The following is a 17,873-nucleotide window of genomic DNA, read 5'->3' as shown; positions in this document are numbered from 1 at the left end:
TTTGGGGGGGGAAAAAAATAATAATAAAATAAATGAAAAGGTTGTGTAAAATATGTGCATTTTAGAAATCTTTTAGAAATCTCAATTATGTCTATCTTTTGATACATGTACATCACTTCCAACCTATATCCTTTAGGTTGAAGATTAGCCAACATGATCTCAATACATTTATGCATTGCTTTTGCTCAAAGTAACTCACAAGATTTATATTTTGCTTGAGAATTGAACCCATGACCTTGACTTGCTTGATGTTTTGAGCTATAGGAATATATAGTAATAACAGGTATTCATACACATACATTTTGTTTGCATAGAAACTAAAATGTATTTAGTGTATGTATAGTGTAATATTAAGATTGTGAAATTGTTTGTTTTTTCAAAGGTTAGTTTTGGGTACAAAAAAATAAAAAAATCTATATAATATAATATGATATAATATAATTTTAAATTATTTTATAATAGAAAAATATTAAATATAAATAAATATATGTTTATGAAATATAAAAAAATCACTATTTTAATATATACTTTAAAATCATTTATAATATAAATAAATATGAAGGATTCAAAATTATGTTTACATCTTTCTAAAGCAGTTAATAATGGTTTTCAAAAATGTGTATATTGTACAAAAATATGTACAAATACCTATGAAAGCTATAATGAGATCAGGTTGGATTAACTGATTCTGTGTTTTAAATACATGCTTTGAACCATTCTCTGTAGATCCCACATTTTCATACGATTGGTTACAATGCCTGCATGCTCTTGGTCAAACAAAATTTTAGTTATTAGCTTTAGCAAGTTTGAAAACAATAGGGGGAAAAATCCTAAATCTGGACATTTTAGGCAATTTAGAAAACTTCAGCTAGAACATGTCCAGGAAAACAGTATGTATGATCACTCTACTGTGCCTACCATTATTGTGTGGTTTCATTTGGCTATAAAGGGCTTGAATCAATGGTAATGGGCAGGTGGAAGTGTCACTGTCACATGTGAGCTTTTGGAGTACACTTAAGAATAGCATAAAGCATAGCACAGCTTTTCCCAGTCCACCCAACAGTGAGTTGCCATGGAATTCAGCAAAACCAATGAAGCACATCGCATGCTCAGTGGCATTTTCTCAAGTCAGAGCTTCTCTGGATGTCCACCTGCACGCCATTCATGTCGAGGCTTTGACCTCATGTACATCAACACACACAGCCTCTAATTGAAGAGATTACTCCACACTTCCGCCTCATCTTTAATTGAAAATAAAGACAATACAAGCTTGGCTGCCCTTTTTATGTTCAATCAACCATTGGATCTCTCTTCTTCACCAAATCTGTCTCTGGGTATTTTTGAAGGCACATTATCAAATTATTAGTATCTGACTGATACAGTAAATGTATACTGTACTAAAATATTTTTATGTGAAACTGTAACTTCATTAAAGTTCATTAGTAAGTTCATCATAACTTCATCATTAATACCAACACATACTTCTAAGTGAAAATGTCACTTTAATAACAGGGTTGCACCTGTAAGATGGCTTATAATGACAATAATCATTAAATGCAAAGCATTAATTATATTTATTTAATTATATTTATCTGAACCCCGAACGTTATCAGGAAGGCAAATGTCACTTTAATAACAGGGTTGCACCTGTAAGATGGCTTATAATGACAATAATCATTAAATGCAAAGCATTAATTATATTTATTTAAATGATTAGATCTTTAGATTTAGAACTACATTAGTAAACTTCAGCTAGGATTGTGTCACAACTGGATTGTGTCAGATTTTATTATTTTATTTTTTAATCAAATTTTTTTTTTTTTGACATTCCATTCATTCCTATGGGGGGTCAAATTGACCTGCAAGGGAAGGATTGGTAACTTTTTTTACACCCACATAAAGTCCTCGAATCCACTCAGTTTTTTTGTTTGTGTGATCCATGTTCAAGTGTGACAAAATGAAATAAAAAAAACCCAGCAGTTTTTTCAACATTTCATTAATTCCTATGGTCGGGTCAAAATGACCCGCGGGGGAAGGATTTGTTAGAATTTTTTTTTTTTTATTACAGCCACATAAATCCTCGAATCCACTCTTTTTGAGTTCCAAATTCAAGTGGAACAAAAGTCACAAAGTCCTGTACCACTCAGATGAACACTCCAACTCTCAAAAAAAAAAAAAAAAAAAAATTACCCGAAGGAAGGATGAATGTTGAAGTTGATTTAATTGATTTTCTACTAGCATTATTTTTCAAAAGAAATAAATATATAAGTAAAATAATTGCACAGATATTCATTACTGTACGTCTGAAAATGGAAGACTGAAAAGTAAATAATTTTGACTTTTTGTATGGGAACATGATGTAAACATCATGGGAAATAGCATTAGAAATGTCAAATAATTTGGAAAGCTGATAATAAAATGTGCATTTTATGAATTCATATTTCAATAAGTTCAGTTTTTTCAAACCTCTATGAATAAATATTTATTTTATATTTATAATTTAGCATTTAACCTCTTTATGAAAAATAGTGATTGTGATACATGAAATGTTTACGTCTAATGCTCTTCTATTTAGCATGCACACACTTCTCTGTTGTAACACAGCTGTATAGCAATAATTTTTGTGTCAGGAATAGTCTGTTAGAGATTTGTCTGTCTCTCTCACTCAGTGTCAGCATGGCTGGACCTTCTGTGATGCCTTGGGACGTGACCTAAAGACAACGACGAGTTAATAATATTGAGAAGAGCATTCAGTATCTATATGGCAGAATTTTAACCAAATTATCAAACAGATAATCAAAACTAAACATGTTTAAATATATATTTGCATCCGGATAAAAATATAAAAAAATGTTCTGCAACATTTTCCATTTGTAACAATGGCTGATTTGCAAAACAAATGAAAAAAAAAATCACTAATACAAACACAAACGCCTTAAAATGATGATAAGGAGAGCAGCAGCAAATCCATGTAATTTCTATTACTATAACTATTTTATTTGAACTGCTTAATTTCATATCTGGGGTGTAAATTCATTCATTTGTAATTAACAGGTGCAATGATCAGTAAATGATAAGAGTTTTTCAGTGAAAGACTGACAAGTGAAAGAGTAGATATGAGATCTGGACTTTCATCTCTACAGAACAGCTCCAGAGGTCTCTCGTGTTTCTGGCATATATAGTCCTTCATATTCTCCACAGGGTCCATCAGTTTGTGTTTCTTTAAATTCAAGACTCTCTGATGAGGCTTGTTTCACAGTAAGAGGTCTGACACAGCAGACAGGACTTCAGGGCTTTCAGCTTTCTTTCATCACAGATGTCACAGAGAACTTCAGATTTACTCAGACTGGACTTTTTCTGAAAGAGTTGTGCAACCTGTCTAAGTGCAGTGTTGATCTTGAGGTCGGGTCTTTTACTGAATGTTTCTTTACACAATGGACATTTGCAGTCCTGACTGTCGTCCCAGCACTGGTTCAGGCAGCTCTTACAGAAGTTGTGTCCACATGGAGTGCTGACTGGATCAGTGAACACTTCCAGACACACTGAACACTGAAGCTCCTCAGCCAGAGGACCACTGGAGGATGATATAGCTGAAAAGAAGGGCAATAATGAAAATATATCAACTTTAGTTCATATCTGCGCATATTAAACCAACCCCTCAGAGGACCTCAGATGATGCCAACCCTGAAACAACATACAGAACTACCAAATTTTGCAATAAGTTTGATTGCATCATATAATAATTGCTGTTAATAGTGTTCATCGTCTGTTTGATTACGTCTTTAATTGATTTTTCCGTACATTTCTGCCATATGTACATTAACTGACAGTCACCACTGATAAGCTACCACTAAATATTGTAGAAACTTAATTTGCTGTAAAGTTGCTTTGCAACGATTTGTATCGTGAAAAGCGCTATACAAATAAACTTGAATTGAATTGAATTAAATAATAATTCAATCAATTTAGATATCAATCTGATTTAGATAAAATAATGTTCTGCCGATAAAAGTAGTCCTAACAAACCAAAACAGATTTAAACGCTATATGTCTTCAAGCAAAACACAGTAGCATTTTTGAACAGAGATGTAGTGTTTTGGACGAATCAATTGACTAAACTACTCGCTCAAGAAGCCACTTGTTAACATTCACTGGAATATCAATGCAACCTGCAGAAAGGGTCAGCGGCACTAATAAATCAGAAAAAAATCTCACTAATGCACATACTGTCTATGGAACGTGTGAACACAGACAATCAGATTGATACAAACGATTAAAGTCCCATTGCTTTTGGACTTTAAATCAGTGCCACTCTTCAACAAATCAGTAAAACTCTTTCTTGACATTGATGAGGAAACTAACAATAAAAGTTTTATTGTTATTTGTTTCGTTCATTCACTCTTTTTGTTATTAACTTAAATGGAGGTATGTTATCTATACTCTGTATCCTTGTTTGTCTCAGTTTTGCTGATGTTGGTAAAGATCCTGCCATTGCTTCTCTTTGCACCTTGTCATAAAAACATTCATTTCACATAATCAAATGTGTCTTCCATACTGTTCTAAAGTTTCCCTAATCATGTCAGTGTAATAGTATTTTAAAGCTTTTCCATAAAAAATGCCTAGAGAAGACTGCTAAAGATGAGATGAACCTGAGATAAATGAGCACTAGATTATTCATTATGCAAGAATATCTATTAGTTTACTGCCATGTTGATGAATTCATTTATTGAAAGTCAGTCTCCTTAATAAACACTAAAACCAGTCTACCTATAATCTTTGTTACTGTTTATTCTAAATTTACATATTAATGTCATAATGTTATTATAATTAAACGTGTTATTAAAACATACAGTGACTGTAAATGATCTAAATTGTTTTGGAAAAACAATTCAATTTTTCTAAAGGTCAGATCAGATGAATTTATGGCCATATCATGGAATACATTATATGGAATTGTAATTTTCTTATCTAATACAAGAAGAGCAGTTGTCACTGTGTTCAGTATGTAGCCTATATTGACAGACACACACTAAACTATGTTTTTATTAGCCCATATACATATACATTTGCTAAAATTCTGAGAGCTTTTCAATGTACACAACAAGACTAGTTGAGTAGTTAACTCGTGTTTTCCTGGTTTTGTCCACCTTATTCCACCCATAGGAAAGAAAAATCAAATGTGAGATCTATTTAACATCTCAAATATTTCTCCTAGACAGAAATGAGGTTACTTTAAGATCGAATGGAGATTTTTGCTTGAGTCTCCTGCTTCCCAAACTTGTCTCCTGAGACAAAAACTCTAACAATCTCAAAATGGTCTCCTTTTGTAATGTGGTGTTTGGGTTTTGTCTTGGTCATGTTTCCATGTCTTTTATTTTGTAATTGTTTTATTCTATTTGTGTCATGCTTCCCTTGCCCTCATGTATCTCAGCCTTGTGTATGTGTCATGTTCTGATTGGTTGTTTTAGTCATGTGTCTTGTTTCCCATTGGTTTGTTTTTGTCATGTGACCCTCTTGTTTCCTATAAGTAGCCATCATGTTGCCATTGTCTGTCGTCGTGTATTGAATGTATTTATCCCGCTGTTGGTGAGTCTAGTCTGTTCATGTCTCGTCAAGTCAAGTCTGTTCATGTCAAGTCAAGTCTCGGATTATTGTTTGGATGTTTGGATCACACTGTAAATAAACTGCACTTGGGTTCTTCACTACGCTTGCCTTCAGTGGACTGATTCATTACAGAATACACGACCTAAAAAATGAACCCAGCAGATAATCTTGTTCACCTCCGTCAAGGTAATCGCTCTATTGAGGATTATGTTCAAGACTTTTGTGGACTGTGCCATTTGGTGGATTTTAATGATGTGGCCCTTAAGGACATTTTTCGAGTGGGTGTCGATGAACCCCTTCGTTCAAGTTTGCCAGGGGGAACTATTTGTTGGTCACTGGAACGTTATATTGACTTTGTTCTGTTGTTGGCTGGGTCATCTCTTACTGTGGGAATTGCGGATGAGGAGCCCCGCAATACTACAGTGCCCACCACACCAGAGCCTCCTCACATCTTCATGCTGTCAGTGTCATGCTTCCCTTTCCCTCATGTATCTCTGCCTCGTGTATGTGTCATGTTCTGACTGGTTGTCCTAGTCATGTGTCTTGTTTCCCATTGGTTTGTTCTTGTCATGTGACCCTCTTGTTTCCTATAAGTAGCCATCATGTTGCCATTGTCTGTCGTCGTGTATTGAATGTATTTATCCCGCTGTTGGTGAATCTAGTCTGTTCATGTCAAGTCTGTTCATGCCTCGTCAAGTCTCGGATTATTGTTTGGATCACACTGTAAATAAACTGCACTTGGGTTCTTCACTACGCTTGCCTTCAGTGGACTGATTCATTACACCTTTAAAGCTTTAAAATAGATCTCAACAGCGTCACACACTGTGCTCAGATATTTCTCCTAGTCTAAAGATTCTGGTGGTCTCATATTTGTCTCCTTTAATAATACCTTGTTAAAAGATCAAAAATGTAATGATAGTATCATCAAGCTTATCAAATAATTATTCACTGACTTAAATGGAGATTATAAAAAAACGAGGGAGTTCTTAAAATATAAAGCTAGACATATAGCAGTTAAAAGAAATAAAGAAATTAAAAAGAGTAAACATCAAAATGATTCAGAGTTGCTTAATAAACTTAATGCATTACTAGCTAAAAGTAAAATTACAGAAGAGGACAATTTAGAAATAAAAAGGTTAAAGTTGGAGCTTGATGAAGCCTACTTAGATTTGGATAAGGTGCATATACAAGGTCTCATGCAAAATGGCTGGAGGAGGGGGAAAGAAAGTCTAGCTATTTTTTTTGCCCTGGAAAAAAGAAATGGTCAGAGGAAAGCTCTTTCAGCACTTTATATTGACGGAGTCATTTCCAAAGACCAAAAAGTAATAACAGATTTTGTAGCTAAATTTTATAGCACTCTTTATACCTCTAATTTCAACTATAATATTTTGGAAAAATTTATTGATTTAATTAAACACTGTATTAAAGTTATTGATCTAGAGCAGGGGTCGGCAACCCGCGGCTCCAGAGCCACATGTGGCTCTTTCATGCCTCTGCAGTGGCTCCCTGAAGCTTAGGGGGGAACAAATTTAATTAAAAAAAAAAGTATTTTATTTTATTTTGTTGTATTTTTTTCATTTAAATATATCTTATTTTCCAGATCGAAGTGATAGTTACATTAAAATAAAATGTGTTTTAATATTTTGTCGATCAAAAATTGCGTCATCCTAAATGCGTCGCGTGTCGTCGCAATGCCCGGTGAATAATTCTGATCCCCGGTAAACTAACTGGATAAATCTAAAAAAAGGGAAAGTTTCGGAAGACAATAGAGCATTTGATTATTCATGGACAGATTTATTTGCCTTCAATGCTGACGATGCTGGCTTACCTGTATGTTTGATATGTGGCGAAAAATTAGCAAACAACAAAAAATCTAATGTAGAAAGACATTTCCAGAACAAACACACGGCATTTGCCGAAAAGTACAAAGCTGGAGACGAACGAAAAAGAGTAATTTCGGAACTGCTGCGGAAAGCTGAGCAGAGCAAACATACTTTCAATAAGTGGATCAAGTCTACAAACTTAACTACTGCTGCTAGTTTTGTGGCTTCTCAGGAGATTGTCAGGCGTGGAAAGCCATTCACAGACGGTGAATATATCAAAGAATCGTTCATAAAAATATCAGAGCATCTATTCTCGGACTTCAAAAACAAAAATGAAATTGTTCAGAAAATTAGAGATATGCCTCTCTCCGCAAAAACTGTCAAGGAAAGAACCATAAAGATGGCAGCAAACATCACCAGTCAGCAAATTAGGGACATTAATTCGGCTCCAGCATACTCAATCGCCTGTGATGCGTCAAAAGATGTAAACGATATTGAACAAATAGCGCTGTTCTGCAGATACGTGAACTCTGCTGGGCCACAGGATGAAATCATTGAGCTGATACCGCTAAAAGGCCAAACACGGGGGGAGGACACATGTGAGGCTGTGCTGGATTGCTTAAAAGCAAAAGAAATAAACACTACCCACATGGTATCAGTGGCTACTGATGGAGCACCGAGCATGAGAGGAGGACAGAAGGGGTTTGTGACTTTACTTCAGAGGTCGCTAGAAAGAAAGCTGCTGACGTTTCACTGCATTCTGCATCAGGAAGCACTGTGCGCTCAAACATTTCCCCCGGAATGCACAGACGTGATGAACCTTGTCATTCCGATTGTGAACAAAATAATGGCAAAAGGGTTAAACCACCGACAGTTCTGTTCACTATTAGAAGAAGTTGAAAGTGAGTATTCAGATCTCCTGCTGCATAACAAAGTCCGGTGGCTGTCCAGGGGAGAGGTCCTGAAACGGTTTGCTGCGTGTCTGGAACACGTGAAAACTTTCCTGGAAAGCAAAGGACTCGCCTATCCCGAACTGGAACAGCCAGATTGGCTAGAAAAGCTGTACTTCATGGTAGATATGACAGCGCACCTTAACACGCTGAATAAAGGTCTTCAGGGAAAAGGAAGCACAGCCCTTCAGATGCTGGAGGAGGTTTTGGCGTTCGAGCGCAAGATGACAGTGTTTGCCAGAGATGTACAGAGAGGTACGGTTTCTCACTTTCCCTCTTTAAGAGAGTTCAAAGAAGCATAGTCAGATTAATTATGGCTATTTACACCGTGCAATCATCGCAATACAAACTGCATTTGGGGAAAGATTCTGTGAGTTCAGAGAGGAAAAAACCACATTAGCCTTCCCTGTCACTCCCTTGAACATCGATCCATCCCTGTTGAACATGGCTGCATTTACAGACGTAAGTCAACCTGATCTTGAAATTGAACTGGCCGACATAGCTGATAAAGACGTATGGGTGTCTAAGTTCAAAAGCCTGACTGCTGATCTTGAGGATGTTGCTCGTCAGAAGGCCAGTCTTGCTCAGAATCACAAATGGAGCGATATTGAAAACCTCCCAAAACCCGACAAACTTGTGTTTGAAACATGGAATGCCATTCCCGACAATTATATGAACATGAAAAAGTATGCATTTGGAGTCCTGTCGATCTTTGGATCCACATACTTATGCGAGCAGCTTTTTTCCAGCATGAATTACATAAAAAGAAAAACACCGCTCGCGCCTCATGGATGACAGCTTGCAATCCTGTGTGAAGATCAAAGTCACGTCTTACAGCCCTGATATATATAAGATCTGCAGTGATGTTCAACAACAAAAATCACATTAATCAGGTGAGAAAGCTATATCATTTAATATGCTATTATTTTGCGAATATATATTTGTATATTTTACCCTGAACTAATGTAGTTATGTTTTATGTTCAGGCTCGTTGGTTGATGCTGTACCTGACTGAGAAAAAAGATGACGACGGCACACTGAAATGAACTTCAGTCATAATGAAACATAAACTGGGAAATTTTTATGTTAATACGTTAATTAATAAGTTAATTAATAAACAGCAGCTATATGTTTTTTTTATTATTTGTAAAGTGAGCTGCTCTTTATTTAATTTTCTACAAATAAGGGAAGGACTCAATCAGCCCTGCATTATTTATTTTGTTTGAAAGTAACCCTACACACATGCCAGTGTTTTTGTTTTACTAATGTTCGTAAGAGTTTGTTGTTTTCCTTTGTCTCAAACAGCAATAAAATGTCAATAGTTTTCTTTTTGTAGTTCTATGGTTTCATTAATGCAACAAACTATAGTTCTTTTATATATAGCAGGGATATAAAACTTATATGCTGTGTTATCTTTATTTTGTGGATCAAATAGGTTTTGTGGCTCCACGTGAATTTTTTTGGTCAGATAGGGGCCAAAATGGCTCTTTTGAGGTTGAAGGTTGCAGACCCCTGATCTAGAGTATAGTCAAATTTGTGATTCTCCTTTATCAATTGATGAAATCAAGCAAGCTCTACATAAAATGAAAAAAGGTAAATCCCCTGGGATCGATGATGGGCTTTCCGTAGAATTTTATCTCCATTTTTGGGAGTTTATTAAATTACCATTATTTCATATGTATAATGAATGCATCAGTCGGGGAGATATGACTGCTACTATGAAACAGGGAGTCATCTCTCTTATACCCAAGCAAGACAAGGATCCTTTAATAATCGATAATTGGCGACCTATTACTTTGTTAACATTAGACTATAAAATATTAGCCTCTGTATATGCTAAAAGATTAAGTTATGGTTTAGATAATATTATTTCAGAATCTCAATCTGGTTTCATGAAAGGCCGTCACATTTCTAACAACATAAGATTAGTACTGGACTTGCTGGATTATTCAGATCTAATTTATTCAGATGGTCTCATACTCTTTCTTGACTTTCATAAAGCTTTCGACTCCATAGAACACAAATTTCTTTTTCGTACTCTAGAATTATTTGGATTTGGTAAAGCATTTATAGAGCCTATAACCATGTTTTATAGAAGTATTAACAGCTCAGTGATTGTGAACTTTGACACTTCTAAGAGGTTTAACATATATTGTGGAGTCAGACAGGTGTAACGAATCAGTCCACTGAAGGCGGGAGTGAAGAACCCATGTGCAGTTTATTTACAGACGTGATCCAAACATCCAAACATAAACCCCTCGCACCGTAGAAACAACATGGGGAGGGGAGTGGGTGGGAACTAGGGAGGAGGCTCAGGAGGAGGACGGATGCCCGGGAGGGGGCCGGCAGACAGAGTCCAGGGAGGAGACGACGGAGGGAGGAGCCAGGGAGGAGACAGGCAGGGCTTGGAGCAGGAGGAGTCCAGCAGAACCCAGGCCACAGCCATGACGTTGACCCACGGTGGAGCTGACGGAGGAAGGAGCCATGGAGGAGGAATGGCCGCCGACTCCAGGGGGCCGACCAACGGCGGCGGAGCAGGTGGTGGAGGAGCCCGAGGCGGAGACGGAGACGGAGAGCCGATGAGCCAGGGTGAAAAGATGCCTTACAAATCCAATGTCACTGTGGTTTTTTATTCCAAATAAGATATTTGACCAAGTTGGTGGCCTGTCTTTCTTACTAAAATGTAATTTTTTGCCTGGCAAGTTACCTATTTCCTTATCTAACTTCCATCAGCAATGTCTTCTTTCGTGGAAATTGTGTTTTATCCATGGTTTCTCCCCCCACAAAGTTCTCCTTTGGAATAATGCTGATATAACTGTTAGAAATAAGTCTATTTTTTCCCTAGATGGTTTAATAACAACTTGAACTGTATTCTATCTGTGTTTGAGTATTTGATTGATATTTTAACTTACGAACAATTTATGAATCTCCATAATTTTCCAGTCCCACCAAAGGAATATAATACTTTGATGAGAGCCATCCCAGTAGGATTAACCCAGTTAATTAAAAGTCACCTTAAATTCAGTAAAGGCAACAGTGTTTATCTGGCTTTATGTTTGGGTGGTATCGGTATTTTAGATCGGAAATGCAATAACAGACATATCCGCAAAATATTTCAGACAAAGGGAAAGATTACTCCAAGAGGGAAATTCTATTGGGGTTCCTATATAACAAATATAAATTGGAGAAAGGCCTGGCTTTTGCCAAGTAAATTTTGCATTTCTAACAAGGTTAAGGAGATTCATTATAAAATATTTCAAAAATGTTATCCCGTTAATTTGTCTATTTCTAAATATTCTAATGTTGATGAGTCTTGCTCGTTTTGTGGTTTTGTTGAGGAAACAGCTGCCCATTTGTTTTTTGATTGTGGTGTTACCAACAAATTATGGGTTGACTTAAGCACCTATGTTTCTAACCTTACAAATGTGACCCATACCTTCGTCCTCAAAGATATTATTTTTTATTATGAAAATCCAAAGCTATTATCTGTTGAATATGTTGTTAATTTTCTTATATTGAATGCAAACTTCTTCATTCATAAGCAAAAATGGGTTAAATCTCCTTTGTCTTTCCCCCTTTTTCATGTTGAATTGGACTCTCGTTTCATCTCTTAGACTTACAAATAACAAAAAGAGTGCCAAATTTTTGATGTATTATGACAAATTTTCTAAAAGAATGTAAGTTTATTTTTAATACTAAATTAATACTATAATTTGACATAAGCAAATCCAGAATATTTGTTTTTCTGTTCTTATTTTTATGATTGTTTTTTGTTGGAATATATTCATGCCTCGCTTCCCTGTTTCTGTATGTTTCTACAAGTTTTGTGATAAAAAAAATAAAAAACGCAGTGGAAATGCACCATTAGATTGTTGATCACTTCACATTCGTTTACATGGACAACAATACTCCGATTTTACCGTCGTGTACTTTTCGCCGCATTTTGCGACAGGATACACACAAGGCAGTGGTCAACCATTTGACGGCAAACAAAAGAATGGCTTCAACAACGCCGTCATCTGTTTGCACGTATAGCATAGCAAATAATTAGCTGCACTTGAATCTTTCAGTAAATTTACATTTACACATAATGAAGACGAACTATATGTTTATATGTGAAATTCTGGAGGGGACGTCGAGTGGCATCGCGTGGTGACGTAATGACATGTGCCATTAATCGATCTATGTACTATAACATGTAAAATGGGAACATTAAAGGAATATTCTAAAAGCAACTCATGTAAACACCTTAATCGTAATATTGTTTTATTCAGAATAAGGTAAATAATTAGATTACTGATGTCCATGTAAACGTAGTCAGTGTCCCATATGCTGCCTCTTTGCTATCCAAGAGAAGTGTTGTCCTGTGATGTGAGAAAAGAGGGACACTGACCTGTTGAAGGTGGAGGTGACTCTCAGAGGGGGTAATATAAATTGGAGTATTCTAAACTAGGATTTATAGGATTATATATACAGCGGGTAAAATAAGTATTGAACACGTCACAATTTTTCTCAGTAAATATATTTCTAAAGGTGCTGTTGACTTGAAATTTTCACCAGATGTCGGTAACAACCCAAGTAATCCATACATACAAATAAAACAAAACAAACAAGTTCGGAAATTAAGTTATGTGTAGAAAAAGGATTGAACACATGAAAAAAGTGTAGAGAAGCCGTCCTTCGGATGAGATGTTAAACCGAGGTCCTGACTCTCTGTGGTCATTAAAAATCCCATGGCACTTCTCGTAAAGATTAGGGGTGTAACCCTGGTGGCCTGGCCAAATTGCCACCACTGGCCCTTGTCTATCATGGCCTCCTAATAATCCCCATTCAGTTGATTGGCTCTATGACTCTCTCTCCTCTCCACCTGTAGCTGGTGTGTGGTGAGCGCACTGGTGCCGTTGTCATGTGGCTGACGTCGCATCCTCCAGGTGGATGCTGCACACTGGTGGTGGTAAAGGAGAGACCCCCCCACATGATTGTAAAGCGCTTTGGGTGTACAGCAATACACAATAAAGCGCTATATAAATGCATCATTCATTCATTCATTCAAGAAAGGGAGGTTCAAAAAGGCATGGAAAGCCAAGGCACCAACTGAAATCTACCAGTAATTAGAAAGCAATCCTGCCCCTAGTCAGTGGAAATTAATATTAGCTGGTTCAGTCCCAACACCTACAGGACCAGGATGATGAAGATGAAACAAGGTTGGACATTAGGCGTCTTGAAGCTGTCATTACCAACAAAGGCTTTTGTACAAAGCATTAAATACATTTCAGTAGTTCAATACTTATACTCTGTGTCATTCCATTTTATTTCACATAACTTAATTTCTGAAATATTTGTTTTGTTTTATTTGTATGTATGGATTACTTGGGTTATTACCGACATCTGGTGAAAATTTCATGTTAACAGCACCTTTAGAAATATATTTATTTAGAAAAATGGTGACGTGTTCAATACTTATTTTACCCACTGTATATATATATATATATATATATACACACACACACACAATTTGATTATATAACTGTGTTAATTCTGATAATTCAGTTATATTTTACTAAAATTATTTTATAAATTGTTTCAGTAGACAACATTTTGCCTGCATATACATGGTCATATTCATACTTTAATTATAAGTTCACAAGCAACATCAGCATAATCCAGCTCTAGAAAGAGCTAAAGTGCTTCATTCAGATACTATTTAAATTTGTTTTGTTTTTATTTACAATGCAATTTTACTTTTACAGGTAAAGAGAAAAAAAATATATTTTGTGGATATGTTCACTTTTTGCAGTCCTAAAAAATAAACAAATTCAGAAGGAACAAATGACATTATGCCCCTACATCTATGTTTTTCCAAATTATGAAAATGAATTCATTCATTGCTATTAATCGATGAGATAATCAAAGGGGCTGAATTTGTACCTTTTTCATTACGACATGGGCTGAATAAAGGATACAGTTTCTCAGTGAAAGACTGACCAGTGAAGGAGTAGATATGAGATTTGGACTCCACATTATAGAAGGAGACCAGACCCTCCTCATAATCCACAAACACCCCCACCTTCTGTGGTTTCACTCTCAGAGACAGTAGGACATAGGAATCAGTACAAGCCCAATATTCATTCTCATTCCACAGACCCAAAACCCAGAATCCATCCTGAGGACTCACAGTGACCTTTCCCTTCCTGTTAATAGATTCTTTGGCCACTCCTAAATCCCACTTAGTCTTTTCATTCACCTGCACCTCAAAATAAAATCTCCCTGAGGAGAATCCATCTTTTCCCAGGACACAGGTGCAGTGATCAAACCTCTTTTGGTTGTTTGGGAGCTTTTGTTTAATATCTCCGTGTATCACTTGTTTCCCATCATCAGACAGGATGAGATATGGATGAGCTGTATCAGGATCCAGAGTCACATCCACTGAGAGAGAGATCAGAGAATATGAATCACATCTTCACAATACATACAGTATATCTTCATGTGCTTAATATTTAATATTCAGTATGCATTGAAGTATTGTATGTGAATGTTTGTGTAATTTTTACTGTGTGAGAGAACAGATCACTCATTCTACCTGCATACTGCTGCATCCTCATCAACACTGTGAAGACAAATAATAATAATAATAATATATGATGAAGAGATCTTAACATTCATGTATTACAGGAGCTGTGTTTCATTGACATCTATTTCACTGACACTACACTGTTAAACAAATATACATGTCACACGCGCGCGCACACACACACATTGTGTTTACGTGTTTTATGGGGACATTCCATAAACAATGATTTTTGTACTGTACAAACGGTATTTTCTATGCCTTTACCCTAAACCTGCCCCTCACAGAAAACGTTCTGCTATTTTAGATTTTCAAAAAGATCATTCTGGGGTGCGTTTCCCATACAACGACGTAACTCGCTGATTAACCACCATAGTACGATGCATTGTTGTTGAAACTAACTAGCTAGTTACGACTGTTTCCCGAACACGGTCGCATCTCCGTCGTTTGAACCACATTAGTTCAACAACATAGAGCCATTGTTAATGACATAACACGCATGTGGTGGAGGAATAACTTATGCTATTTAACCGATTAGACATATGATGTTTCATTAACAAGGTTCAGGAGGAGCACGATCAGATAATCAATCAGTCTGGCCCAGGTGGAGCTCTTCTTCTTCTTCTTTCTTTTACTGGCAACCGCACTTAACAGTGTATTACTGCCATCATCAGGTAGCTTGGATCAGAAACATTTCCTCTATCTCTTAACCAGGTGGAGCTCGTCAGCTAATCACCTTAACAAGCACAATACGTATATATACAGCCAACTTACCTCTGTTCCATGACAGTTTTCCAGCATTAGGTTTTGCTCCTTTGGCCATTATATCACAGACTCAACTTTTTCCGTACTACGACGAGACCTGTACTGAAGATTTTTCGTATCCTGTCGCAATCTGCCGGCCCGTACCTCGCTGATTAACCGCCATAGTACGATGCATTGTTGTTGAAACTAACTAGCTAGTTACGACTGTTTCCCGAACACGGTCGCATCTCCGTCGTTTGAACCACATTAGTTCAACAACATAGAGCCATTGTTAATGACATAACACGCATGTGGTGGAGGAATAACTTATGCTATTTAACCGATTAGACATATGATGTTTCATTAACAAGGTTCAGGAGGAGCACGATCAGATAATCAATCAGTCTGGCCCAGGTGGAGCTCTTCTTCTTCTTCTTTCTTTTACTGGCAACCGCACTTAACAGTGTATTACTGCCATCATCAGGTAGCTTGGATCAGAAACATTTCCTCTATCTCTTAACCAGGTGGAGCTCGTCAGCTAATCACCTTAACAAGCACAATACGTATATATACAGCCAACTTACCTCTGTTCCATGACAGTTTTCCAGCATTAGGTTTTGCTCCTTTGGCCATTATATCACAGACTCAACTTTTTCCGTACTACGACGAGACCTGTACTGAAGATTTTTCGTATCCTGTCGCAATCTGCCGGCCCTAGGTTCACTCCTTTTCCGCCAGTCACCGCCGCCGAGCACCAGGCTTCATCACGGCCGCTGCTCTGCTCAACCAGCCACACGCTCTCCACAACGCCGAGGCTTAACCTCGCCTCCACCGGCGAGACTTCCAACTTCTTCCCCGACATCCTCGTATCATTCGGCCATGCCAATATATCCTCCGATCGGAAAGTCGATAGTATGTAAGCCTGAAGCAAACGCTGATTTATTCCAACGAACCATTCTCACGGAGGGTAAACAAAGCTGATCTATTCTTCACCCTGCAAATTAGCCAAGGCAGCTAATAGATCGAGCAAAGCCTCGAACTCGCCTCGCTCGACACCACCATCGTCCCGTACAAGACCCGGCTCTTCTCGAGCTTTGGGTCGCAGCGGCAGGCCTCAAACGAGCCTGGGCCGCGCCCCAGTTCTCACCGCTGCAAAACCTCATTCGCTTCCTGCTTCGGCTCAACTTTTCACTGCGCCACATGTAGCCGGGCCTCCAGCTCTAGTAGCAGTCGCTAGCGCGAGGCTGCCTCCGCTAGCGGCGAGGCCGTGTTGCAATTAAATTTTTAGGTAAAGTCGCTAAAGGTAGGTCGTTTGTTGTTAAGTTGTTAATCCTCCTATGGTTCTCATTTCCTGTTTACACTAATGGTATTTGGGGTCAATATGACCCCAAAATTAAGAGTAATTGTAAAAAATATATAAATTTTTAATCATACAAATAATATATAATTTTTGTTTACTTCTCATCTATACATTTAGAGCTGTGTTTTGGGAGATATGAAGTACTTTTGTACCTATTTACCACAAAAATCCTCAACCACACCATTAGCTTGCATGTTAAATATTACATTTTCATGAAAAAATCACTTAAATTATGATCTAAATTTGATTTAAGTTGTTTCTGGATATTGATCTAGGTGTTCGGTGTAGAATTATGCCATCTGCTGGTTAGAGAAAAACTTGTAGAAATTAACAGTTTTTGAAAAAAAGGTGTAATGACCATATATATCCAGCAGAGGCCCATAGAATTTAATAATTAATAATTGATAATAATTTAATTTTATAATTTATGCATTTAGCAGACGCTTTTATCTTTTATCCAAAGCAACTTATAGTGCATTCAGGCTATACATTTATTTATTTTTTTTTACCAGTATGTGTGTTCCCTGGTAATCGAACCTGGTTCTGGAAGTGGTTAACTGCTACTCTCACAACTTTTCTGATATATATTTTGTAAATATTACTGAAACATTAAAAACAGTATTTTTCTCAAAGGTTAGAATTAGTTTTTGTTGTTTGAGGTATTTTGAAGTGCCCGCTTTTGCAATAATGCCACATAAATTTGCAGAAATGCCACACAAGTTGTCACTTTTTTTCATAAAATATTGTCACTTTTTTCAATCTAAAAAGTAAAATCAAAACAATTATTTCTTAAATGTAAAAACCACACACAATCCCCACCCCAA

At 36.9% G+C, this 17,873-nt stretch overlaps 1 protein-coding gene across 1 annotated transcript in view; it reads right to left on the bottom strand.

The window, feature by feature from the left end:
* Positions 1–14,163: 14,163 nt before the first annotated feature.
* LOC107728089 (E3 ubiquitin-protein ligase TRIM39-like) overlaps positions 14,164–17,873 on the bottom strand; it is a 12,749-nt gene continuing 9,039 nt past the window's right edge. Inside the window, exons 7-8 of the mRNA XM_016538167.1 lie at positions 14,958–14,984; positions 14,164–14,803 (exon numbers count right to left, since the gene is read on the bottom strand). Of these exons, the coding sequence (XP_016393653.1) occupies positions 14,256–14,803; positions 14,958–14,984 (575 nt within the window). The 3' untranslated portion in view covers positions 14,164–14,255. The remainder of the gene's footprint in view (positions 14,804–14,957; positions 14,985–17,873) is intronic.

This window comes from Sinocyclocheilus rhinocerous, unplaced genomic scaffold (assembly GCF_001515625.1).
Source record: "Sinocyclocheilus rhinocerous isolate Xijiao unplaced genomic scaffold, SAMN03320098_v1.1 scaffold1779, whole genome shotgun sequence".
Classification (NCBI taxonomy): Eukaryota; Metazoa; Chordata; class Actinopteri; order Cypriniformes; family Cyprinidae; genus Sinocyclocheilus; species Sinocyclocheilus rhinocerous.
The sequence above is the reverse complement of the archived record's forward strand: the minus strand, read 5'-3'. Positions and strand labels throughout refer to the sequence as shown.